General features: G+C 36.6%; 1 protein-coding gene across 1 annotated transcript; it reads left to right on the top strand.

The window, feature by feature from the left end:
• The first annotated feature begins 6,806 nt into the window (after positions 1-6,806).
• LOC132681768 (olfactory receptor 2W3) lies at positions 6,807-7,751 on the top strand. Its single transcript, XM_078443130.2, has one exon. The coding sequence runs from the start codon at positions 6,807-6,809 to the stop codon at positions 7,749-7,751; it is 945 nt and encodes a 314-aa protein (XP_078299256.1).
• The last annotated feature ends 19,431 nt before the right edge of the window (positions 7,752-27,182 follow it).

The following is a 27,182-nucleotide window of genomic DNA, read 5'->3' as shown; positions in this document are numbered from 1 at the left end:
TAGGAAGTGAAATAGCTGCATTAGGAGTTAGAAAGAACTTAGCAAATTGAGAGTTGTAATTTCAACTCTTAGTGTCCCAAAGGGCACAGAAATTGGGAATGCTGGGATTTATTAAACCTGTCTGCTCTTCAAGCATGGACCCCTCCATGCACATTTTCTGTGCGCTACTGGGTCCCTCTGTGGAATTGTTCAACAGGGAAGAAGGAACAATGGAGGTGGTCTGAATATGTATGGGCACATTCTAGAAACCTACAAGTTATATTGATTCATTTATATGAAATATCTTCTTTGTTCCCTGACTCTGTAACCATATGTACTCAAAAGTACCCAAATAATCCTTTTGATAAATTCTCTAACTAGTTGATTCAAACTCGTCTGATTTTTCTCTGATATTTCTTGGCTGATTGCATGGATTCAATTTCTATTTATATATTTACTTTAGTATTATTAAAAAAAGTCCAACCTCATGATGTCATATTTGCCTCAATAAGGGCATTAAAAACATGGTCATGTATCCACAATCTAATAAAGTTAGAATTTCATAATAACTGCTCAAATTACCTCTAGTGTTTTTTTTTTCTGAAACTATAAGGTATAAATTAATATATGCTGACATCTTCCTTTCAGATCTAAAAATAAATAAGTAAATAAATGAATTAAACAAAATAGTTCACCCTATTAGCTCCTTAAATTAATAATAAAATGTATATTAGTTAATGCATTTATGACATTTTTCACTAAGACAAAGAGTTCTTTGTCATCATACATAAAATTTTTTAGTAAAAAAAAAAAGTCAAAATTCTTTTGCTAAGGAGGAAAAAAAGGAAAAAAAAAAAAGCATGATCTTATTCCATGTAGTATGGAACTGATTAGTCCTCAATTGTTTTTCAGGCACATAAAAATTCTTGGTAACAGGGGAGCAAATGGCCCATCAGGATTTATGTTTATAAAACAACAATGGATTGAGGCTTTAGTTTTACTTACATGAAGTAATAAATCTTTTTTTATACAAGGGACAAATTATCATGGTACTCATTTTTTGTCTGGACCTTATGGGAGATTGAACACAATGTGATAGATATCTACAGCACACCTCAGTGTATGTACTAATGACCCCTGTGGGCTCAGAAGTTTTCCCAGAGCTTAAGGCTGTTGATGAATCAAGACCACCATTATAATACCTCCCCAGTCTTTCCTCAGGAGAGCTACATCATACTATCATTGCCCTCAGCATAAATATTGTGGTCAATTGCATTTAAAGAGGAATGAGCCAAGCCAAGGAGAGGTGCTTTCATTTCCTCCACATCTGGAATTACACCTGGCTAGAACACCCATGTGAACTCAGTAGTCATGGAAAGGGCATTGTAAAATCCATGGAGGTCCTCCACCTAGATCTGTACATTCTGACTTCTGACTTTTAGTGGAACCTGGTGCACACAAATAAAGATGGTGAGTAGATTTCTGGATTTAGGGACTCGACTCATAAATCTACAGTTATCTTTGGTTTGTTAAAAAAAAGCTGTATGAGATGAATCAACGGAACACAAAAATATAAAATGAGGAGTATCCTCCTTGCTCTTGGAAAATTTATGGATTATGACAGAAGACCAAGAGAAAAGCTACACATAAGCACATACATCACAACTCATGTTATTTAGCTATAATAGAGCAATAATCTACCAATACAAAATCATTTTAAAAGATAAACAAGTAAAAGTGCTAAAGAGACAAAATATGAAGAAACACAATATACAAATTCACTTTTTTTTAATGTTAGAATTGGTGTCAAGGAAGATAGATTTCTCAGGCAGACATGAGAAAATGATATCTGAGATGGGAGTTTCATTTTGGTGGAGAAAAAAAAAAGACATTGAAAAGGGTGTTCTCAGCTTCCAGGAGGGAGATGGGGAAACGTCATCCCTTGCTTGGGAAGATATAAGTCTGAACCGTTCCTGCATCAAAACATCAATCCTAGTCCCTATCATCTGCCATTGCAGCTACTTTTTGTGAGCTTAAAACTCTTTAATCTTTATGGATGCCTGGATGGCTCAGTCAGTTAAGATTCCGACCTTGGCTCAGGTCATGGTTTCACCTTTCTTGAGTTCCAGCCCCACATTGGGCTCTGTGCTGACAGCTCAGAGCCTGGAGACTGCTTCCTCAGATTCTGTGTCTTCCTCTCCCTGCCCCTCCCCCATTCATGCTCTGTCTGTTTCTCAAAAATTAATAAATGTTAAAAATTTTTAAAACTCTTTAATCTTTAAAAATACTTTGTAAATAAACTAAAATCTTTGATTATATGACCATCTACTTTCCAGGAACTGAAAAAAGTACAATTTCTTTGACTTATGGTTTCAGTGTGGGCATTTTTGCCATAGAATGGTGCATTTGGATGCAATGGTATTTCCAGTGTTTGACCAGCACCTACAGGGAGAAATGTATTTTATCCTTTGGTACACACACACTGCCAAATACACAAGTTAAGCGGTTGTTTTACAAGGTAATAGTTCCCTTTGTGCAGGTGAGCTGCTCTTTTATTTCCAATTCCACACAAAATTATGTCTGAAAGACCAAATCATTAGTGTGTGGGGAGAGGTCAGTTCTCTCCAGTTCAGAGTTTGATACAGCCTTTAAGTTTCTCTGGTTTTGTTCAATGAAGAGGAAATGCTTCTCCAGGGTAAGGCAAACCTGAAAGGCCATGTTAAGCAATTCATTGTTTATTCTTTTGAGCTGTGTCCATGTATAAATGATAAAATGATAGATATTGCCCAATCTCTCTCCTCACCAGGAGAATAATGACAAATTCACGTAACATACGGTAAAATTTGCTATGTGCAGGAACAGGTGCACAATTAGGTTAAATATGAAGATATTCACAGTGGTTATAGAAGGCAGTTATGAAGAGAAAACTGCATTGGGAGGTGGGGAAGGTGGGGAGGTTGTTCATGCAGAACCAATATGCTGAGAATGATCTCTACACAGAGAAAAGAAAACTGATTCTATTCCTTTCAAAGTTTGAAATTAAAGGGAGAAAATATTTGTCCCATCCCCAGAACCATTCAGAAAATGACCATATTCCATATTCCCCATGAGAGACCTGTTTCTTCCATGGAGAGAAGTGTGTGCTAGCAGCTGGCCTCATGGACCCTCCCTGTCAGAGCCCCAGGGGCAGGACAAGTGACTTCTGTCTCATTCTAAAGACAAGCAAAGAGTGGTGCCTGGGCGGCTCAGTCTGTTAAGTGTCGGACTTCAGCTCAGGTGATGATCTCATGGTTTGTGAGTTCAAGACCTACATTGGACTCTGTGGTATCTGCACAAAGCCCGCTTCCGATATTCTGCCCCACCCCCTGCCCCTTCCTCACTCCCTCTGTCTCTCTTTCTCAAAATAAATAAACTTAAAAAATATTAAAAACCAAAAAGAGGCAGCATCCTGGTTAGAAGCTGGAATGGTGTAACATAATAACATTTATTCTGAGTTTCCATTGTTGCAAGTCTTTTTGTGAAGTCATTCTTGCCTCCCCATAGAAGATGTGAACACAGGTGCAGTGGGGGGCTCAGTAGGTTAGCGACAAACTCCTGATTTTGACTCAAGTCATGATCTAGTGGTTGGTGAGATCCAGCACCTTGCTGGGCTTCAGGAGACAGTAAGAAGCCTCCTTGGGATTCTCACTCTCTGCCTGCCCTCTCTCTCTGCCTCTCTCTCTCTCTGCCCCTCCCCTGAGCTCCCTGTCTCTGTCTCTCTCTCAAAATAAATACATAAACTTAAAAACAAAGTTGTGAAAACAATTCAGGAGATTAGAACTCAAGTTATTTTGAAAGACAAACCCATGCCCTTTCATAAGCATATGGCTCATTTTCTGCTCCTCTTTCTACTGTTCTCTTATTTCACAGAAAACATAATTTTAGGACCATGAAGTTGTGCAGTTGTTTGTTATAAAACACTGACACCATTACAATGATTGAAAATTTGTTCCTGCCTTTCTTCCTACATCATGCCTTTTTTAGTTTGTTAATAAAATCAGATTTTCTTAAGTCAGATGGGACAATGATCTCTCTAAAGGAGGAATGACAAAGTTAAAAAGACCTATTAACAAATTCAGAAAAATAACCATAGGGGAATTTCCTAAATATTATATTATACTAAATACATGCATGGGCATGTGTTCTATCTAATTTCATAATTCATGATTATTGATGATTATTTAATAAAGAAGGAATCATGTACAAATGAAAGCCTTGTTTAAAATGCATCATACTCTTGAGAAGTAGGTCTTTTCAACAATTCAGTGCATACTTCCAGATATTGTTTCTATTTTAATGTACATTTTATACATAGAAAAATATATAATACATAGAGTTTGTGACCAAAAAATGGCATCAAGGTACATATAATCTGATTATACATTATATTTCACTTTTCACTAGTTTGAAATTAATCTAGGTTTTGGAAAAAAATTGCAGGTGAAGTTATGTACCTATACTTATTTTCATTTAGTAGTTGTTTCTAGTTCATAAAATTGTCATTTTTAATCTTTTCAATAACTTTAAACATATTTTTCTATTATCCATTTCAATCAATGTTATAATAAAGATTCTTGATTTTTATTTACATAATGTGGGTTAATAAATGCAAAATAGATTGCTAGATTCACAATTAATAAGTCAGAAAAATAACATGTAATTTTAAATTTTATAATAGGTGTTTCTTTTGTTAAAATTACATATACAACCTCAAGATATATGTGTACTTTTAATTAATGATCTTTATAAAGGTTGTTCCATAGTTAATATTCCAATTTATTCCTATCAAAAGTTAATGAGTTTATTTCCCCATACTTTCCCAACTGTGTATGTATCACATCTTTAAATACTTACCAATCTAAAAAGTAAATAACTTTATATGTTATACTCTTAGTCATTAGTGAGAATGATTTTAATATTTTTAAATCATGTTTTGTAAATCATTTGTTTTCCTGTGAACTTCTTCAAGTCACTGCCTATTTTTCATTACATGTTTTTTCTCCAATTTCTTGAAAAAAATTTACTAAACAAGGTAGCCTTTCAGCTGTCATATTGAATTGCTCTAGTATTATCATTATTCCTTAGGCTTTGTATTAGTATTTTCTGTGGTAGGATTCCTTATAGATTTTTTTAAAAATATGTAATCAACTTTATTTGTATTTTGCTTCATACCTTTTGATAGTTGCAACTTGTTTAGTGAGATCTAAGATAATCAGGAAAAAAAGAGAACAACTATGATTCTTTCCTACATAGTAGTTTTATCTTTTTAAATAAGTCTAAATAAGTTTTTATGGTAAGTTTTTATGAAAAAAAATGAATGAAGGATCTATGGTCTACCCACTCCAAATTCCTCGTCATTGATCATGTTTTAATTATTGCATTTCCATAGTATGTCTGGATGTATATTAAGGATAGTTTCCTCTCACTAGACTTTTTTTTTTTTTTTTTTTTTTTTGTCTTCATAATTTCCTTGACTTTTCTCATGGGCTTATTTTCCCATTCCCTATTTGTATAACACATAACCTTTATGTGACATACATATAAACTTTCATATTTGCTATATTTTTTTCATATTAAAAAAATCCCAAAACTTACCTGTAAAATAAATAAGATAGTTTGATTATTACAATTTTAGATGAGAAAACTATAAAACGGTAAAGGAACATTCCAAGGTTTCATAATTGTCTCTTGTTGGCTAAAGGATTGTAACATGGGAGATTGGAGTTATAGCCCAAGATATTTTAAATCTATTCTTCTATATTGATCTGCAAGAGTTGTGGTTTATGTTCTCAAAAATGCTTTGCTTTGAATGTGATTCATTCTTGGAATTGCAATTTGGTAGATGTTTCTACACACATATGTGATTATCACATCAAAGTTTTATTATTTGTTGCATAATATTGTGATTTTTCCCCTCAAACACTGTATAATACTGTGGAAGAAAAAATACTCTATTTCTTGAATACCATACCCAAATGAGAGAGAGCAAGAGAAAGAGAGGGAGAGGGGTAGAGAGGGAATAATTTTATGTGGATGTTGCTTTACTAATATTCTATTGTATCATACATTATTTATCTACTCAGGTGCTATAAAATTTCCTCAATAATAATACTGAAATAAATGAGATTTACCTTTTGAATTTTTTTTTCAATGTCTATTTATTTTTGAGAGAGACAGAGTATGAGCGGGAGAGAGGCAGAGAGAGAGAGGGAGATACACAGAATGGGAAGCAGGATCCAGGATCTTAGCTGTCAGCACAGAGCCCAATGTGGGGCTCGGGCCCACAAACCGTGAGATCATGACCTGAGCTGAAGTTGGACACTTCTCCAACTGAGCCACCCAGGTGCCCCGAGATTTGCTTTTTGGATAAAGAGTGGATAATGTATTCTGCATATAGTGGAGATATTGTAAATACTATTAATTGGTTATTGTGGGGCTCCATCTGGGACCTTTGAGATTTGAGCAGGAACTTAGGAACATTTTCCTGTCACTGGAATTAGAATCAGTTCCAGCAGTAAAGGAAGAAGGTTCTCAGTTCCATTCCCTGGGTTCCAAACCAGCTCTGCTCCTTTCTAGAAAATGATAATTTGCTTAACACATATCTGTGTCAGTTTCCTCTTCTGTAAGTCAGGAATAAAAAGAATGCCAACTGCAAATCATTGTAGTTGGAGGTTAAATGAGTAAATAAATGTAAAGAAGCACAGAAGAATGTTTGGCTCATTGTAAGTGTTCCCTTATAATGGATATAAGTATTATTAGTATCACTATTCCTCTCAGGTGCAGTAGAGATGGATGGGACCAATGACAGCACCCAGGGAAATTTCATCCTTTTGGGGTTTTCTGACCATCCCCATCTCGAGAGGATCCTCTTTGTGGTCATCTTGATTGCATACCTCCTGACCCTTGTGGGCAACACCACCATCATCCTGGTGTCCCGGCTGGACCCCCACCTCCACACGCCTATGTACTTCTTCCTCACCCACCTATCTTTCCTGGACCTCAGTTTCACCACCAGCTCCATTCCTCAGCTGCTCTATAACCTGAATGGCCGTGACAAGACCATCAGTTACACAGGCTGTGCCATCCAGCTCTTCCTGTTTCTGGGTCTGGGTGGTGTGGAGTGCTTGCTCCTGGCTGTCATGGCATATGACCGGTTTGTTGCGGTCTGCAAGCCCCTGCACTACCTGGTAATCATGAATCCACGTCTCTGCATGGGCTTAGTGTTGGTGGCCTGGGGCTGTGGTGTGGCTAACTCCTTGGTCATGTCCCCAGTCACCCTGCAGTTACCCCGCTGTGGGCGCCACAGTGTGGACCACTTCCTGTGTGAGATGCCTGCCCTGATTCGGATGGCCTGTGTCAATACAGCTGCCATTGAAGGCACTGTCTTTGTCCTGGCAGTGGGCATTGTGCTGTCACCTCTAGTGTTTATCCTGGTGTCCTACAGCTACATTGTAAGGGCTGTGTTACAGATTCAGCCAGTGTCAGGGAGACAAAGGGCGTTTAACACCTGTGGCTCCCATCTCACAGTGGTCTCCCTTTTCTATGGAAACATCATTTACATGTACATGCAACCTGGAAACAGCTCTTCCCAGGACCAGAGCAAATTCCTCACACTCTTCTACAACATTGTCACACCACTCCTGAACCCCCTGATTTACACCCTCCGAAACAAAGAGGTGAAGGGGGCACTGAGGAGAATGCTGCTGGATAACAGAGGGGTAGGAAAGGATTAAGTGAGAATGAAAGACCAACATCTCCATCTGGCTGTCACGCCATCAGGGGCCAATGACGGCATCTGGAACTATTGGAACAGACCAGACAATAATCTAATCTATTCTTCCCAACTTATATAACTTTTCTTAGACTTCTATAACTGTTTCAGTTCCAATACTATGTTTTAATGAGTGAACTGCACAACACATAGCATTCCAAAACCACCAAATGATCTATCAAACAGGTCTGAAGAACAATGTGTGATCAATAGTTATAAAGATGAGTTTTCACAACTTATACCAGAGTGCCAAATAGAAAACTACTTTTCATAATCAGATTTTTTTTTTCTTTTTTGTTGTTTGTTTTTAATTGGTTAACTTTCTGGTTGGTTTTTTTTTTTTTTTTTTTTTTTTTTTTTTTTTTTTTTTTTTGTCAGAATGATCACAGATTGATCTTTTACATGACAGCCATCCAATATGGGAATTTAACACATTGAGTATTTTTTTTTTTTTTTCAAATTCTCATCTGAAGCCTTTCATCAAATCATATTTTTTTCTACCCTTTGTCCCCCAAGTCGGGTTTAAATTTTAGATAAACCAAGAAGTTAACTTGTACAAATAACATGTGGGTCATTCACATCTTAATGTACTATTATTTCTCAAGTATGTTTTTATTTCATTGGTGAGAAAACCCTGATATTTATTAAGTTCCTACTATGAGTCAAGTGCTCTTAATTCATCTAATCATCTCCACATTTGTCAGAGATCAGCATGATTATCATTATCTTTATTTTTACCTATCTGGTACTTGAGACTTCAGGTTAAATCATTTGCTCAAGTAGAAATGAACCAGAGATTTACTCCAAGTTTTGTCTGACCCCCAATTCCTGCTGCTTCTACTGCTACAAGAACATTTAGAGAGCAAAAATCCTTAAGAATTTAACTTGTCAAAAACCCTGTAGGTGTAAGGAGCATGACTTATGTAATACAGAGTGTAGGGGACAAATAGTTTCCTGGACGTTTTTCATGTCCCTGTCTTGGTCTGAAAATTAAACTGACAAAGATATATTAATTAGAGAAAAGCAGACAGATTTCTTTGATGTAAGTTTTACATGACATGGGAGCTTTCATAAGGAGGTGAAAACCCCAAAGTATGATTGTCATGCTAGATTTGATAAAGAGTAGACAGTGATGGAGAAATACAATAGGACAAGTGGAGATATGAACAAAATTTAATAAACAGGGGGAACCTTAATAATGCCTGTGTCCTCAGATTCATTTCAGGGTCCCTCCCTCTTGGAAATAAAGATGTCCCTTTCCTCCAGGAATAGGGAGGGCTCCCACATGAGGATCTTCTGACCTGCTTCAGGGAGAAGATCAGAAAGTCCTTCCTCCAAAGCCATTTCACAAATTCCTTTATCTCAAAACATTCAGTACACCAAAGTGCCATATTTTGAGGTAGTGTGTACTGAACCCCATCAAGGGCTTCTTCCACTTAATGTGCAAATGAATTCTCTGCAATCTTACTAACATGCAGATTCTGATTTAGGTGGTCCTAGGACAGGCTTGGGATTCTATATTTCTGCAAACCTCCCAGGGGATACTCTTATTCACAGCTGACCCTCAGATCACACTTTAAGGACATAGCATAAAGAACACCCTCAGCTCTTTTTGCAAGCATTTGGAGAGCAGACACATTCTAGAATAAGCTGAGATGGGATTCATAGACTAAGGGGAGATAAGATGAGGAGGAAATGAGGCAAAGAGCCTGGCTGAGGGATATCCTTACTTCCATTCTCAGTAACTAAGTTTCATATTCTTCCCTATTTCACAATGACCTGTCATTCCCACCCTCACTTTCTAACATCCTTTATTCTCTCACCTCATCTCATTTCAAATGGTGCCAGCCCTAGTGAGGATCATTTAATTGTGGAAAATCCAGGGCCTTTTGAAAGAAGGCATACCATGTTTCAAGGGGATCCCTATCTGAATATTCAAAACTGCTGTTTTAAAGAAGTAGTGGTATCAATAGCTTGATGGGAGTTATCTGTAGGAGAGTTAGGGTTTCCTCCCAATGCATCCTTGATACACAGTCTAAGGGGTGATTTAATAGAGAATTGAGAAGTGGCCCCAGGACTTCTGCAAACCCATATTCTTTTTTTTTCCTTAAAAATTTTTTAAATGTTTACCTAAGAGAGAGAAAGAGAGAGAGAGTGTGCACATGAGCAGAGGAGGGGCAGAGAAACAGAGGGAGATACAGAATCTGAAGCAGGCTCCAGGCTCTGAGCTGTCAGCACAGAGCCCAGCATGGGGCTTGAACTCACTAATCACAAAATCATGACCTGAGCCGAAGTCTGACACTTAACTGACTGAGCCACCGAGGCATCCCTCCCATATTCTTTTCTTAAGTTTTATTTATTTATTTATTTATTTATTTATTTATTTATTTATTTTTATTTTGAGAGAGAGAGAGAGAGCAAGCAGAGAAGGGGCAGAGAGAGAGGGAGAGAGATAATCCAGGCAGGCTCCCCACTGTCAGCACAGAGTCTGATATGTGCCCTGAACTCATGAACAGTGAAATGATGACCTGAGAAGTCAAGAGTTGGACATTTAACCAACTGAGCCACCCCACCCCCTGTAAAAACAATACCTTGTTGGATGCCCTGAGTGAACCTGAGGAGCAGCCACATGGGCTCTGAAGTTGCGATGTTTCTATCTCTGGAAAAATGTACCAGAGGGAATAAAGAAGGTTTGCGTAACTCTAAGAAATAAAAGTAGTCCTGTGCACTGTGGTGAGTAATTTTGTTGTTTCCTCTATTAAGAGCAAAACCCAGTTGAATACATTTTAAGGATCTTATTGGCTTTATTCAGTGACTCGTAAATTGGACAGCATTCAATCTAATAGATAGAAAGGTGCTCCAAAGAGCTGTGCAAAATAAGAGGCTTTTATAGGCAGAAGAGAACAGGAACAGGGAAATCATTCTAGGCAAAAGTGAACTGATTATTGCAAGATTGCTTTCCTTCAAGAGATGGCAGAGGCTTCTCAGGCAGACCACCTAAGGAATGCTGACCAGGCAATTTCTGGTTGGCTGGTGAAAGTTTCGATCTCTGAGAGACGTGAAACTCCAGTGAATTTTTGTTATTTAACAGATTTGGGTCAGTGATGGTGGGATCCAAAGGAAAGTTCTCACAGTGTTTCCATTTGGGGACAATGGGAAACACAGGCATGGTGCCTGGGAACTCTTTTGAGTTGTTTTCCTCACCATTTCTGAGGGCTGTAGGTAATTACGTTCTTCTCAGTATTCTGCTCTTTTTGCATCAACCTCTTTAAATGGCTTTCCAGTAAGTTCCCCATTTGTTTGAAATCACTATTTCCACATTAGGAACTGCTGAAAGGTTAGTCCACAATTCTCCATTTGATTGGAAACCTCGGCCCTCTCTTCTGTCCCTATCCCACATTGAGAACTGCTGGCTGCAGTTCCTCATTTGTTTGGACTCAGTCAGCAGTCGTTATTTATTAAGTTCTGCCTGTTCAATCCATTCCCCAGTCCCAAATTCTGAGAATTGTTGACTGTGTACACAGGGACTTCTCTTGGTCAGGAGACAGTAACATCACTTGGTTACTGTGATAAATAAGCCCACTGACCCAATCAAAGTAGGAATGAGGAGACTCAGAGCGCAGAGAAGCAAGGCTTTAATCAACTTTCTTGTAAGAGCAGATGTCTGATGGACAGACACGCTGGGGGCAGTTATGGGAGGCAACTTATCTCCTAGTATGCAAGTCCCTCCCCTGATTCCTCATTGGCTGAGTTCTACAGACTTACAGCCTTACCAGGAAGTCGCCTATGTGACTGGCTTGGTAAGCATCGGGCTGTGGGCCTCCAAATAGAGCTGGACAGAAATGTGGTTTGCATCCCGTTTGTAACCAGGTATGACTGGACAGAAATGTGGGTTAAACTCCATTTACAGCTAAGGGTCCTACCAAACTATTGCTGGCCCTCAGGGAAATTATAAGGGCCATTATGAGGAAAATTCCAATTAGATAAGATTAGTTAAGTGCAATTGAAAGTAAGGGTGCCTCCAGAATTCTTCAAAATTCCAAAATAGCTTCATTACAAAGATTTATTACAAAAGGCTAATAAAAAAAAAAAGTAAAAGTGCAAGAGGTACCTAATACAAAATATTGTAAAACTGATGTAATTCCTACTGCTCCTGTATTTGAACACTCATTTTAATAACCCTCTATTGAGTTGTCTTTACAATCTGAAGAGACTACCAGTCTATAAACAGAAGTCTGTCTGTTAATGGCCTTACAGATAGCCCCATATCTACCTTTGGAGGGAGGCCCCTGGGGGCTCATTCCAGAGATGATGAGACTCTGAGGGATTTTCTGATAAACGGCTACATCATTCCCTAAACAGCTGAGGGAAACTAAATTAAAATAATAATAATAATAAAGTTCATTTTTGAGAAAGAGAGACAGAGCACAAGCGGGGGAAGGGCAGAGAGACAGGGAGACACAGAATCCTAAGCTCTAACCTCTGAGCTGTAAGCAGAGGCCAGTGTGGGGCTGGAACTCATGAACTGTAAAATCATGACCTGAGCTGAAGTCTGGTACTCAACCAACCTGAGGCACCCCGGTGCCCTGGGAAACTAAATTTAAAATTAATAAATCCTTTCCAAATTTTGGTAAATATTGAAGTTATAATTCTCCACTCAAACCCCACTCAGAAGCTATAGATCAGATTCTTGACAAACTGACAAAAATATCTAAATATTCTTATAAGTCAGCCCTCCCAGATTGCCTGTATTTGTTCTGGCTCAAAAGCAGCAAGATATTTAAAAGAAATTTATAAGTTGCTCTCTAAACAAAGGTTGGCCAAATTGGAAGCTCATATTCAGAGCCTGATAGTAATCATTGTTTTAGACCTTCTCGTTTAAGCAACTGAAGGTAGTGTAGTTGAATGTGTGGATGTCATTTATGAGGCCTTTTAGTTTGCAACTCAGTACTCAGAAATTGACAGCTTAGAAATCTTTGCAAAACTAGAAATGCAGCTCTAGAGGCAGTTCAAACTTTACCTATTCCTTTTTACCACTCCTAAAAACCTTCCTTATCTCACAAGCCTTGTAAATATTGACATTGGGAGACCAAAGCTCTATTTGAGAAACTTGTATTCCTTCTACATGATTCCTTCAGGAATTCTTATCTAGACCAGCCCCAATTACTAAGATGAAAGAAACAAAAAACAATAACAAAAGGTTAAAGAAGTTTTTAAAAACTAAAATATGTTCCACAACTTCCATAAATTTACTTATCAGAACATTTACAAAACTTTTTTTTTTTTTTTTAAATATGGAGAAGTACTACACTACGGTATTAGATTGATGGGACATGTTTGGACAAGTTGGAAATAAAGACTAGAGTGGACTCACATATTCCTGTCAGAAATTACTAGTTTTTAATGTTTATTTATTTTTGAGAGAGAGAGTGTACACACTCCCTTTACCTACCCAACAAGAACCCAATGTGGTGCTCAAACCCATGAACAATGATATGACTTGAGCTGAAGTCAGATGCTTAATTTACTGAGCCATTCAGGCAGCCCGAACATATACAAATCTTATGTGTTCTCTCCAAAAACATTAGTAATAAAAACCTTTAGCCACATAAACTATGAGCTGTCTGCATCTGCCTATATGTTCATGTATGTGTGTGTGTATGTATATATATTTGTGTGTGTGTGTATGTTGTAGATGTGTGGTATTTTCTACATCTAGATGATATTGCAAAAATTAATTTGTAAAACAGCTGTATCTAATTCACTTAAAAATAAAGTTGTTATATGAACTAAATACCCCTAAAATTCTCAGAAATGTAATAAAAACTATTATGTAATAAAGACATGATATGGGAAAATATTCAATATGAAAGCTAATTTAGTCTTGTGGGTTTAATTAAAATGGAATGTCTAGAGTTATCAACATTGAATATAATGCAGACATGTACTTTTTGTTTATTTGAGTTTATTTGTCAAATAAGTTTATGTTACCTCTGCCCAAAAATTGTCATCAATAAAAACAAGATATTATGATGAAATTTCATAAGTAATGCAAAACTAATTGTTGAGAACAAGATAAAAGTTTTAGGTGATTTTTAAAAGGTTTTCCTCAATTTTTTTTTTTGTAAACTGAATCCTTGAAGTTTTACCAAGTTAAACTGAATATTGGATAATCATTACATAGCTAAATCATTTCCAAAAAATGTAAGACAATGCAACATTAATTATTGAACATAGGATTACCTAGTTTTCACTTCTTATTGCAGAGGAAATAAATATTTGGAGACTATTAGTAAATATATTTTATGCCATGCTGAGAAATTTTCATTAAAAAGCCCATGTTTCTAGAACTTATGAGAAGTATTTATAAATTTGCCAATGTACAGAATGCTAATATAAAAGACAATTCATAATTGCTTACTCTTTAGTTTTGACTAGAGTTTAAAGAATTCTAAGGGGGAAAATTATAATATATGTAATTGAAACACTAGAACTAATAAAAAAAATAGAGCTGGCTAAGAATGGAATAAATTTAAGTAAATTTAATTGAATAATTTTTAGTATTGAAAGTAAGTTGGTATAAAGGGCAAAGTTTTTTTGTTTTTTTTTTTTTAGAAATTTTGCTCTGCTTTTAATGAGGAATTTAAATAAAGTTTTTTTTTTTTCCTTTACTTTTTAACTTATCTATCCAGAAAGTACATATTTTATGTTTAGTCAAAATAATTCCCTGCATTTTTTTAATCAGGTCTCTAATTACTTTAGAAAATTAAGTATTCTCTGTTATAAAGCTAAGTATTCTTTAACAATGAACTATGATTCTGTTTGACCAAGTGTTTTAAACCTTTTGATATTTTGACAAACTTCCTCCAATCAAATTCTGAATGAAGTCTCTTTGATCTCAAACAATTTTTAGAACTTCCAGAGGGTCCCTGGAAAATTTCCAAAAGCTTTCTTTCTTTACTAGAAATATATATATATACACACACACACACATATATACATATATGCATATATATGTATATATATGTATATACACACATATATATGCATATATGTATATACACACATATATATACACACATATATATGCATATATATGTATATATACATATATATGCATATATATGTGTGTATATATATATACATATATATGTGTACATATATATGTATATATATATACACACACACAACACACATACATATTAGGGGCGCTGGGATGATTCAGTTGCAGTTGGTCAAGCTTCCAACTCTTGATTTCAGCTCAGGTCATGATCTCACAGTTTGTGAGTTCAAGCCCCATGTCAGTCTCCATGATGACAGTGCAGATCCTGCTTGGGAGTCTCTCTCTCTCTCTCTCTCTCTCTCTGTCTCTCAAAAAATAAATAAATAAATAAATAAACTTAAAAAAAAAACCGGAAAAAAAAAAGGACATGTTAAACTACTTAGGCTTATTTGATAAGTTAAATTATGCGGGAAGTATTGTCAAATAACAAGTAATAATAAGCTGTTTTTATAGGGCATCTGGGTGGCTCAGTCGGTTGAGCATCCGACTTCAGCTCAGGTCATGATCTCACAGTCTGTGAGTTCCAGCCCCGTGTCGGGCTCTGTGCTGACAGCTCGGAGCCTGGAGCCTGCTTCAGATTCTGTGTCTCCGTCTCTCTCTGCCCCTCCCCTACTCATGCTCTCTCTCTGTCTCAAAAATAAATAAAAACATTAAAAAAAATTTTTTTAAAAGACTAAAAAAAAGACTAAAAAAAAGAAGTAATAAGCTGTTTTTATGTAGTACTTGTATAACTATGTTATGAGTTTTATAAATAGTATGAAATTCCTGAAGTTTGATATGTTCTTGTATAATGTTATCAGTAAGAAGTCCAGTTGTTATATTAAAATGTGGCATGTTGCAGATATAATAAAATTTCCTTGTCAATTTCATTATAAAGAACTCTCACTAGATCTTTAACAATGGACATGTAAAAAGTCTTTTTTAATTGACAGTTGTTGTTTTACTCTGATACTTTGCAAAAGTGTTCCTGTGAAAGTGCTCCATATTCAAGAAGATTCAAGGAAAAGACTTTTCACAAGTACAGGCTCTCATAACTTTAAGGTCATGAAACTGAACTGAGTAAGAATTACCAAAACTTATAGCAATATTTGATTAAAGTAGAATAAGAATTAACAGCATGGGACTGAATGAACTGAGGGAAACATAATTTTTATGACTTCTTGTTTGAAACATTGTTGGTTCTTTAATGCTTTGCTTTTCCAGTATTAAGGAACCTATCAGCTTCAGCTATCTATGACTTACAACAACATGGTAAAGTATACATTTGTAGACAAAGGTGACGCATTTACTTTTTCCCCTAACTGCCCCAAATAGATTTCAGAAAACTCTTTTTAGTAGTCTCTTCCTGGCAGTACCGTAAGCTATTTTTATAAGTTCAATGAGAACCTCTTTTCCTTGTAGTAGGACACATTTGGAATTATCAGCTATTTTGTCAAGGATTTGATTAGTTTGTCACATTTGAGAGAGATGTTCATACGACTGGACAGGTTTCAGAAGTTAAGGTGGATTCTATGAAACCAATAAAGCCCCTCAGAAAATTTTCTTGGTAGCTTACTTACAAATTTCCAGCAAAACAGTCTTAAAAGTAGCTTCAAAAAGAGTAAAATCACTATTCCTGCTGCATCTATGTCATTAATCAGGCCAAGTTTGATTAAAAAAATATTTTTTTACTATTACTATCTTTTAAAAATGGGGGGATGGTAGAAAGAAAAATATATTTGTACCTTTGAAAATATTAGATTCTAATCTTGTTACTTGTTTCTGAGGTTTTGTTACATACCTGTAAACTGGGATGTATCCTGAATTCTCCTAGTTTCATCAAATATCTGGCTATATTCCTCCAAACTAACCTTTCCAGTTTTAGCTAACTGTTCTGATTTGAAATCACTAAGAACAAAGACTGCCATTGTATCTCCTTGAAAGGGACTCTACAAAGTCCTCTTCACTACTTGGATGACAGCCAAACTTCAGGGCCTTGAACCCAAGATATACGTCTCACAGCTGTAGAAGACATTGTGTGACATTAGGCCCTATTTCACTACTGCAGACCTCCAAATCAAATAGACTAGGAAGAGATGTAGTTGACATCAAGGCAGGCTGCTTCCTCCTGAGACAGTGTATCAAAACTTCATGCTTTAAATAAATATAAAATCCTATTTCTCTCTTCTTTCCTTTATTCTGGCATTGGCCTGGAAAGATAATGCCATAATCTTCCAGGCCATTGTTAATGGGAATAAATTTTCAGACTATTGGATTTGTCAACAAAACAAAACAAAACAAAACAACCCTCTGATCTGTTTATGGTGCTAGAGACCCCCTGGGCCCTTTCCTTGCCTCTGGTTAAGAATCCCAAACTTGGGGAATCTTATGTCTAGACTCTGTTCCAAGAAAGGGACACAAGTCAAGGGTATCCAGAATAAAACTACTTGTGTCCTGAGTGACAGATTCCAATGAGAACTTAAGGAGGCATTCATGATTCAGATTCACTTCCTTTAACAGGGTCATATTTCCAGGTTTAGGAGTAAATGTAAATGAGGCTATAATCAGGAACCTCTCCTTAATTCTTTAAAGTATTGTGGAATTTTTTTGCTAAGACAATATCTGCCCAAGAAAGAATCTTAGATTCTCTGTCCAAAGTTATTTTTGATAATAGGATTGCCCTTGATAATCTTTTAGTTGAACAAGGTGTCTGTGCTGTGAAAAATACCACCTGCTGTAATTGGATTAAAACTTCTGGGGAAGTTGAAATTCAACTAAGTAAAATCACTGAGCAAGCCACTTGGCTTAAAGAGGTAACTCCAGTAGGTTTTATCTGAATTATTTGATTTTTATTGACTTGGATCTTGGAGACCATGGCTCCAAAGTGTGCTCCAAATATTGGAAACCATCCTACTTATAACCACCATAGTAATCTCCATGGTGTGTTTTATCCTCTCAAAAACCTTAGACACATGTTTGAAGCTGTTAGCCATCAACAGATTATCTCCCTAAGACTGGACTGCCAGAACAGGAATACTAAAAAAAAAAAAATGTTTACCTGAAACCATGACCCATGAATATCACAGAGATTAAACAAAAAATGTCATGGCCTATGGATACTACAGAAAATCAACCAAAGCAGTAAGCAGTAGCTGAGGATAGTGCTAAGGCCTTAAATTCTGATCACACTGTCAGATAAACATAGTTTGATCAACAGTGGGGAGATGGTTAAAACAAAACAGCAGACCCAAAATAGAGTCACTTATACTAAGTCCACAAGAGTGAAACAAGGCTCAATCCCAGTTTCCACCTTCCCCAGGAATACAGACTTAACTGGTCAGTCTGGAATTTTCTGTTGGTACCAGTAAGGTAATCTGCCACATGGACCCTTCCCATCCCCCCATAGGTAGATGAGGTAGTCCACTCTTTCCTGATAACTTCCCCTTAGGCTTTTCCTTCTACTTTTCTAGGTTTTTGTTTGCTCTAATAATCAGGTAACATAAGACAGATTAATAAGAGAAAAAGAAACCAAAACATTAGTGACATGTGTGTAGAGGTCCCCTAAAAATGTGAGACCTAAGGACAAATCAGGCAATTGAGGCTGCTATGCCCTTTTGAACTAAGGAATGGGATGGCTCCTAGGGAGGAAAAGTGATTCACAGGACAGAAAGAAGAGCAGATGTTTGGGGCACCTGGGAGGCTCAGTTGGTTGAGCATCCAACTTTGTCTTAGGTCATGATCTCACTGTTAGTTGGTTTAAGCCCTGCATCAGTCTTGGCACTGACAATGTGGAGCGTGCTTTGAATTCTTTCTGTCTCTCCCTCACTCATGCTCTGTCTCTCTGTCTCTTTCTGTCTCTGTCTCTCAACAATAAATAAACATTAAAAAAAAAAAAAGAAGCTTAGTAACTAGATGTTTTCCATGCCATATAGGTAGGTCATTCAGATAAAATTATCTCTGCTAATTTCTGAACCAGGTCCCCTATCTAAATTCATTTATTAGTTAAGGAAGGATCAAAAATAACTACAATAGCTGATATTTTTCTAAACTCCCAAAATTAATTTTTCTCCTTTGGCGATGATATTGCCAATAATATCTGATCTGGCAGAAATTACGCATCCACCACATAAGGAAAATTCCCATAATCTTTTAGAAAATTTATAGTACAGAAATTTAATGTCCCTAAGAGACCAAATCTTGTATTATGGAATATTTTCAAAGGGAAACATAATCACAGCAGGCACTCTACTGCTGACAGTCTACAAAATTATGAAGTCGAATTTGATGATAAAAGTCCTTTTACCTCTGATTTTTGTTTCACTTTCTTACCTTTGCACATGTGTTGGTATCATTCCCACTGAAGGTTTTTACTGACTCTACCCCTACCCCAGTCATAGGAAGAACTCTCTAGTGTTCTACTAAATCCCAATTAATCTCATATGGAATATTTTACATAAAAGTATTAACAACATTTTCTATCTAAAAACACATTATTTACATATCTATTTAATCTGTGACTTATTTTCTTTTTACATATTACACACACATACACACACATACACACACACAGGTAAAATATATACACACAATATTGCAGGGGCAATAGGTGGGCTACCCAAGATGGGCCATCTGGCATGAACATTATTTGAGTTAAAAGCAACCAAAACCCACTAGATTCTGAAAAAGCTCTTTTTCTACCCCTTCAACTAACTGTCTATACCAGAAAGAGAGCTAATAATAGAGATTCCTCTTTAACTAAAGTATTTATCTACATAATAGGACAACATTTGCTTTCTAAACATCTCCTTTTACCTTCCTACTAATGTTTTTCCTCCCCTTTGTATTCTCAGACTCCCATCCTTCTTAGCTCACGAGCATCATGTTACCTCACTGCCTTTGAAATTTCTATGTCTGTGTGGATTCCCTTATGAGCACTATTAGCTTGATTTTCTCCTGTTAATCTTCCTCAAGTCCATTTGATTCTTAGGCTAGAACTGTAAAGGGTATGGGAATTATTGGTCCCTGACAATATTTATACACACACTTGTGTGTATATCTGTCTTTGCATATACATGGTGTGTGTGTATATGTGTGTGTGTGTGTGTGTGTGTGTTTGTGTGTCTGTTTGTACACATGCACATGTGCATTTAAGATAAAGGAGTTGCTCAGGAAGTTTGTTACAAGTAATGTATATATAATCTACACTCATTGGGTAGCATTAGTGGAGAAAAAATAGTTATTCATTATGCTTCATATGATTTGGGGGGGATTTTAATGTCCATCAAAACAAGAAATATGGCCTACCTTTTGGCTTATTTTTTTAAACATATTTTGTACTCAATAGCCATAAAACTTATGGATCAACTGACTCAGTATATATTGACATCAAATTTTCCACTACATTTGGACTTATTTGAATTCTTCCTTTATCATAGCTTTTTTTCTAGTTTGAAAAAGTAAAGTTCTTTGTTATTCTGTATCCCAAACATTTGATTACTGTAAGCTCTTCCTTCTCAATTTCATCCATCCTTTTTATTTATTTCAAATACTGCTTGATGAAAATTCCCTTTCAAAACATCTCTCTTGAGTTATTACAACTGGATTATTGTAGCTATAACCTTGTCTTTGACACTGATGTTTTTAACTTTGCTCTTTTGTTATGATCAGTGTCAAATATGTCATATCCAAAAAAGACACAGGCATTTGAAGAAGTAAAATGGGACATGAACTAGGAAATTGTACTTTGTTGTGTTTTGTCCCATCCACACCATCCTGCCAAAAGGGGTGTCATAATCACTGGATTGATTCTCATCTATGAGTCCAATCAACAGTCTTTATTTCCATTGAAGGTATTACCAAGGGGAACCACAACTGCATCTTCCTTCCACTGATGCACTCATCAGTTAAGCAATCTGTTGAGGACCTACTCTTTCAGAGACTAGGGTTATGAAGCCCTCTTGACTTTCTTAATTAGCATGGTGATCTTTAATAGGTGTTCTTAAGTTTATATGATTAATTTACTAACATTCCTTGTGTATCTATAAATCTTACTTTCCTTTCTAGAAGGAGAATAGAAAGCCCCCATGTTCCAGGAATTCCAGAACATGAATTAGACGTCTTGCACAACACTCAAGCAAGCACTGAAAGCTGTGAACAGCCACTACCAAATCTACACACGATTAGGAATTTTTACAAATCACTGTACACTCTCATTGATTAACTACCCCCATTCCTTTAAAGTCCTCTTGGTTAGACACAAACCACCAATTTGGTTTTGGGACAAAAGTCCACCTCTCCCCAGGTAGATGGCCCCCTGAATATGGCTCATATTCTTTTTCAATCAACCTTTATCTCTTGAGTATTGACCTTTGAGTGATGGGCAGACAAACTTGGGATTCTGCAACAGTTATAGAAGCAAATATGACTGCTAAATTCCTTGCTATTGGATAAGATTGAAAACATACACAAATGTATAGATATACAATATAAAAAGAAAGATATAAAACTATTAGATGAAAAAATTACAGGTGATACATTTGGGGCCAGGTATCTCTGTGCAGGTTACAAACTTTGAGGGGGTGCATTTTTTTTTTTTTTTTAAGTGAGCTCTGTGCCCAATGTAGGCTTGACTCATGACACCAAGATCAAGAGCCACATGCACTAGTGGCTAAGCCAGTTGGGTACCCTAAGGTTGCAAACCTTGAGTAATTTTCTTTAAATTTTTTAATGTTTATTTATTTTTGAGAGACAGAGCCAAGCAGGGTTGGGGCAGAGAGAGAGGGGGACACAGAATACAAAGCAGGCTTCAGGCTCTAAGCTGTCAGCACAGAGCCCAACACAGGGCTTGAACCTATGGACTGTGAGATCATGACCTGAGCTGAAGACAGATGCTTAACTGACTGAGCCATACGGTCACCCCATTGAGTAGTTTTTTTTAACATGTTGAGTCAGAGTGCCTTTTGGAAACTTTCATTTGTATAAAACCATCTGAACTTCTATGTAGAGTCTATGCCAGCTATTTATTTTTGAACTGTTTTTTACAATATTGGTTAAAACCATCTAGGAAATAAAGCCAAATGAATAATTATAGGAAGAGTGAATACTGATATACTCAGCTGAGGCAGAAGACTTGATGAGGGGCAAAAAAAAGAGGTGACTGAAAAGGAGGTACAGATGGGGTGCCTTAATGGCTCAGTCAAGCATCAGCTCAGGTCATAATCTCGCGTTTTGAGATCAAACCTTGTATCGGGTTCCACACTGAACATGGAACCTGTTTGAGATTCTCTGTCTCCTTTTGCCTCTCCCCTGCTTATTCTTGTGTGTGAGCTCTCTCTCTCCCTCTCAAAAAATAAAAAAAATAAAAAATAAAAGAAGTAAAATAAAAATAAAAAAAGGAGGTACAGAACAAGCTTATGTGACAGAAGAAAATTTCCAAAAGGAAGCAGCATCGACATTTCCAGTATGCCAGGGACTCTAAAAGGAAGCTGCAAAATTCCCAGTGAATCATTTGTGACAATCACAAAGACATCGTAACCTTCAATCAAAGCAGTGTTAAGAAAGTTTAAAGAGAAGAAGCCAGATTTCTATGTGCTGTAGACTTAAAAGGCGACAAGACTCTTCTTTTGCAAGAGAAGAAAATAAAGTTATAATTGAGTCCAGAGTTAGAAATGGAAGAAACGAGCTCTGTGCTAATTGATTTGTTTTTCTTTAAAAAGTGTTAGTAGGGGCGCCTGGGTGGCTCAGTCGGTTAAGTGTCCGACTTCAGCTCAGGTCATGATCTCACAGTCTGTGAGTTCAAGCCCCGCATGGGGCTCTGTGCTGACAGCTCAGAGCCTGGAGCCTATTTCAGATTCTGTGTCTCCCTCTCTCTCTGCCCCTCCCCTGTTCATGCTCTGTCTCTCTGTCTCAAAATTAAATAAACGTTAAAAAATAAAATGAAAAAAAAAGTGTTAGTAGATGATGTTAAGGTTGAAAGTAGTCTGAGAGTGTGATTAAAAGTGGAGAGATAATGTGGCCAGTAGCATGTCATAGCAAGAGAAGTAGTGATATATATGACTTAATTTACATTTTAATTCAAATAATAAATAAACAAAAATAAATTGTAAAGAGAAAAACTACTGGATGTAATTATCAATAAAAACAAAGTTCTTACTAATGAGAAAGAAAATTAAATCTTTCCAATGTGTAAACTCCAAGAAATCTCCAGGGGCTAGTAGCCATTAAGTTCTAATAAAATATTTTATTTATTTATTTATTATTTATTTATTTATTTATTTAAGAAAGAAAGACAGAGAGAGAGAGACAGAGAGAGGAAGTATGTGAGCAGGGGAGAGGGGCAGAGAGAGGAAGAGAGAGAATCACAGGCTCCATACTGTCAACACAGAGCCCAATGCAGGATTCGATCTCATGAATCAGTGAGATCATGACCTGAGCCAAAATCAAGAGTTGGACACTTAACCAACTGAGCCATCCTGGTGCACTCTTCCCCTTCCTGGTGAAATATTTTTAAATAAATGAAGTATTAACAGAATAAGTGAATGCAGAGTAACTGACACTAGAGCTGTTTAATTACTGATGTAAAGGATGTAGGAGATAGGAAAAGAATGAATATGAAGGAGGAAAGAAAAAGAAAGAAAGAAAGAAAGAAAGAAAGAAAGAAAGAAAGAAAGAAAGAAAAGAAAGACAAAGAAAGAAAGAAAAGGGAACAGATAAATCTATTTGAAGGAATAATAGCTGAAAACTTTCCTAATCTGGGCAGGGAAACATGTAGCCAGATCCAGGAGGCAGTTCTTTTAGGAGACAGAAGAGAAAGGAGAACAGATGGGAAAATCAGCCTTCTGTACAATGAGGAACATTTCCTGCTGTGTGGTTACAGAAAGAAGGAGAGAAGGTAGCTCTTAGCTTATTGATGAGCCCATATGGATATAGCAGTGGCTGCTTTCTAAAGAAAAAATGGCAGCTTTAAAATCTTTTGTTACTGAATAATTAGAAGTGGGACATATTGGACCTTTAGCTAGTCCCTGGAATTCTCTAGTTTTTGTTATAGAAAAGAAATCTGGAAAATGGAGAATGCTGAGTGATCTCCGAGACATAAATAAAAACATACAACCTATGAGGGCTCTACAGCCTGGCCTTCCGACACCTGCTGCTATCCCTCGAGATTGAAAAATTATAATTATTGATCTTAAGGATTGGTTTTTCTCCATTTCCTTAAATCTTAAAGATTCAAAGATATTTGTGTTCTCCGTTCCTGTAATTAATCATGAGGAGCCCATAAACATATTTCAATGGAAAATTTTACCTCAAGGAATGTTAAATAGTCGTACTCTTTGTCAGCTTTTTGTTGCAGAACCTCTCCGATATTTATGATCTCAGTTTCCTCATGCTAAGATCATCCATTACATGGATGGCATCCTATTAGCTTTACCAGAACGACATGATTTGCATGCACTGTTTTTAGCAGCTCAGACAACCCTCTCAGAATATGGCCTTATTATAGCAGAAGACAAAATTCAACTTGATGATTCCTTATTATATTTGGGTCAAAAATTAATGCAAAATTCAACAATGCCTCAAAATGTTTAAATTAATAAAGATACCTTGCATACTTTAAATGATTTCCAGAAGTTATTAGGAGACATTAACTGGCTAAGTCCTACTCTAGGTATACTTACTTATCAACTGACTCATCTTTTTGATATACTTAAAGGGGATTCCAATTTAAATAGCCCTAGAAAAGTAACTCTGGAAGCATCCCAAGAATTACAATGGACTGAAAAAAAATCGTTTTCAGTCAGCTTACTCTAATTAACCCCATGCTACCTGTTTCCTTGTTAATTTTACTGTCACCTCATTCTCTTACAGGAGTATTTTGGCAGGCTAATGGAATCATAGAATGGATATTTCTTTCCAGCAAAGCCTTTAAAAAAATTAGCTACATATTTAGACAAAATAGGAATGTTAATTTTTAAGAGTCAAGAAAGACTTAAGGAAATAACAACACAAGACCCCGAGACAATTATCGTACCTCTGTGTCATGCACAAATATCCAAGGCATATCGGCAATGCATTTCATAGCAACTGTTGCATCCACACGACTCCTGAAACAGAATGCTATGGGCACCAGTGACAGTCACAACAAAGTTTATTACAATGAGAGGCAAGGCCGACCGATTGGGACCAACACTCTTGATAAGAGTGCGGCCTCGAACAGCCGGGGGACAGAGTTTTTATAACCGATCACATCGTTTTATCATCACCTGGGAACAGAACAAAGAAACAGGTTCCAGATGAGTTAGAAACAGTTGCCTAATGAGGTGCTTACTTTAGACTTTCTGCCTCTAAGTTGCAACCAGTGGATCTCCTTGACCCTGCCTCTGATGCTCTTTTCTTTGAACTTTTGTTGCCTTAGTTGGTGAAGCCTAATTTACAAGGGTATGAGGCATAGTTTACCAGAGCAAAGCAAGGCTGTTATCTCTTAACCTTCAGTGTCAACACAAAGCTGTTATTTTTCAAGCTAAGCATTATCTCTACACTACAATTTAACCCTTACACAACTTGGAGTTGCAGATTATATAGGTCACATAGACAACCATTATCCCAAATCCAGATTAATTGAATTTATTAAAACCACCTCCTTTATCATGTCTCGAATTGTACAATCAGTACCTGCAAATGGACCTAATTATTTTACAGACGCCAACAAATCCAGTTATTCTGCATATTATGGTCCTACTTCTACATGTATAAAATCCCCATAAGCCTCAATACAAAAGGCTGAACTCTTTGCCATATTTCTATTGCTTAAGGATGTTCCCTCCTCCATCAATATCTTAATGGATTCAGCCTATTCTAAACAAGTGATTGAAAATTTGGAAACCATTAATATTTATTCAGATGTCAGAATTGTCAGAATTGTCTGACTTATTTTTTTCAGGTCCAAAACTGTGTCTAACATCGATCCCATCCTATATATATTACTCACATACAATCTCATTCTGGCCTCCCTGGACCTTTGGCAGAAGGAAATGCTACAGTGGATTCCTTACTGGCAGCTCCTGTTATTACAGCACAAGATTTTCACAATCTGACTCATCTTAATGTTAAAGGCTTAAGTAAACACTTTTCTATTTCCCTAAAACAAGCTAGAGAAATTATCACACAATGCCCCACTTGTGGGCCTATTGTCATTCCTCCATATTCTCAGGGGGTTAATCCCAGAGGTCAATAACCTAATGATTTATGGCAAATGGATGTTACTCATGTTCTCCAATTTGGTCACCTTGCATATGTACATGTAGCAATAGATACATATTCTTGTTTTATAAGGGCTACACCTTTGTCAGGAGAAAAAATGGCCTACGTTATTTAACACCTTTTAGAAGCATTTGCCACGATGGGACTCTTCTGGAATCTTAAAACTGACAATGGTCTGGCTTATACTTCTCACACTTTTCTTATATTTTGCCAAAAATGGGGCATTCATCATACTACAGGCATTCCTTATAATCCACAAGGTCAAGCTGTTATTGAACGTGCTAATCGTACATTAGAAACCATGTTACAAAAACAAAAACAGGGGTCTATGGCCTTGAATCCAAAGAATCAATTAATGAAAGCACTATTTACAATTCACTTTTTGGATTTAAGAGGTAAACGAGCTCACCGTAGCTGAAAAATATCACACAGTCTCTAAAACCAGACCCCTTTCACAACGAATATTTTGGAAAAAATGATAATAACCAATGGTACCCTAGGTATGTTAAATTGTGGGGTCGAGGATTTGCTCTTGTATGCACAGATACCGGGTATATCTGGCTCCCAGCCCGGTGATTAAAACCACAATATGAACAGATGGACGAAGAGAAAAAGAGGGACAATTTTCGACCACTGGAGAAAGATATGGAAGAATTAAGCCTTGAATGGGAGATTAAAACAACAGAGAAAACAACGAAAGCCAAACCTCTGACATGGGGACAAAGAAGATGACTCTAGAAGCAGAACAGATCCTCCAAAAAACAGGAACACCTAAGACTTCTACTACTCTATTCAGTACCATGATGTCAGTTCTTACCTTAACCATGAGTACTAAAGAGAATCACACATATTGGGCTTATATTCCAAATCCACCTCTTAATAGATTAGTTACATGGGATGATCCCTCTTTCTCAGTTTATGTAAATGATTCGGTCTGGTTGCCTGGACCTTATGATAATAGAGGCCCATTTAAACCAGAAGAAGAAGGAAAAATAATTCCTGAATATTCTGTAGGTGCAGATGGGCCACCTATATGCTTTGGAACAGGCGACCACTGTGTTAAATTTTGTTCACAGGTGTGGATAGCAGAAATAC

This window comes from Panthera onca, chromosome A1 (assembly GCF_046562875.1).
Source record: "Panthera onca isolate mPanOnc1 chromosome A1, mPanOnc1 haplotype 2, whole genome shotgun sequence".
In the NCBI taxonomy this organism is placed as follows: Eukaryota; Metazoa; Chordata; class Mammalia; order Carnivora; family Felidae; genus Panthera; species Panthera onca.
Note: the sequence above shows the minus strand (reverse complement) of the source record. Positions and strands in the feature narration are given on the sequence as shown.

Coding starts and splice junctions, on each gene's coding strand:
- LOC132681768 (XM_078443130.2), top strand. CDS start 6,807: ATGGATGGGACCAATGACAGCACCCAGGGAAATTTCATCCTTTTGGGG.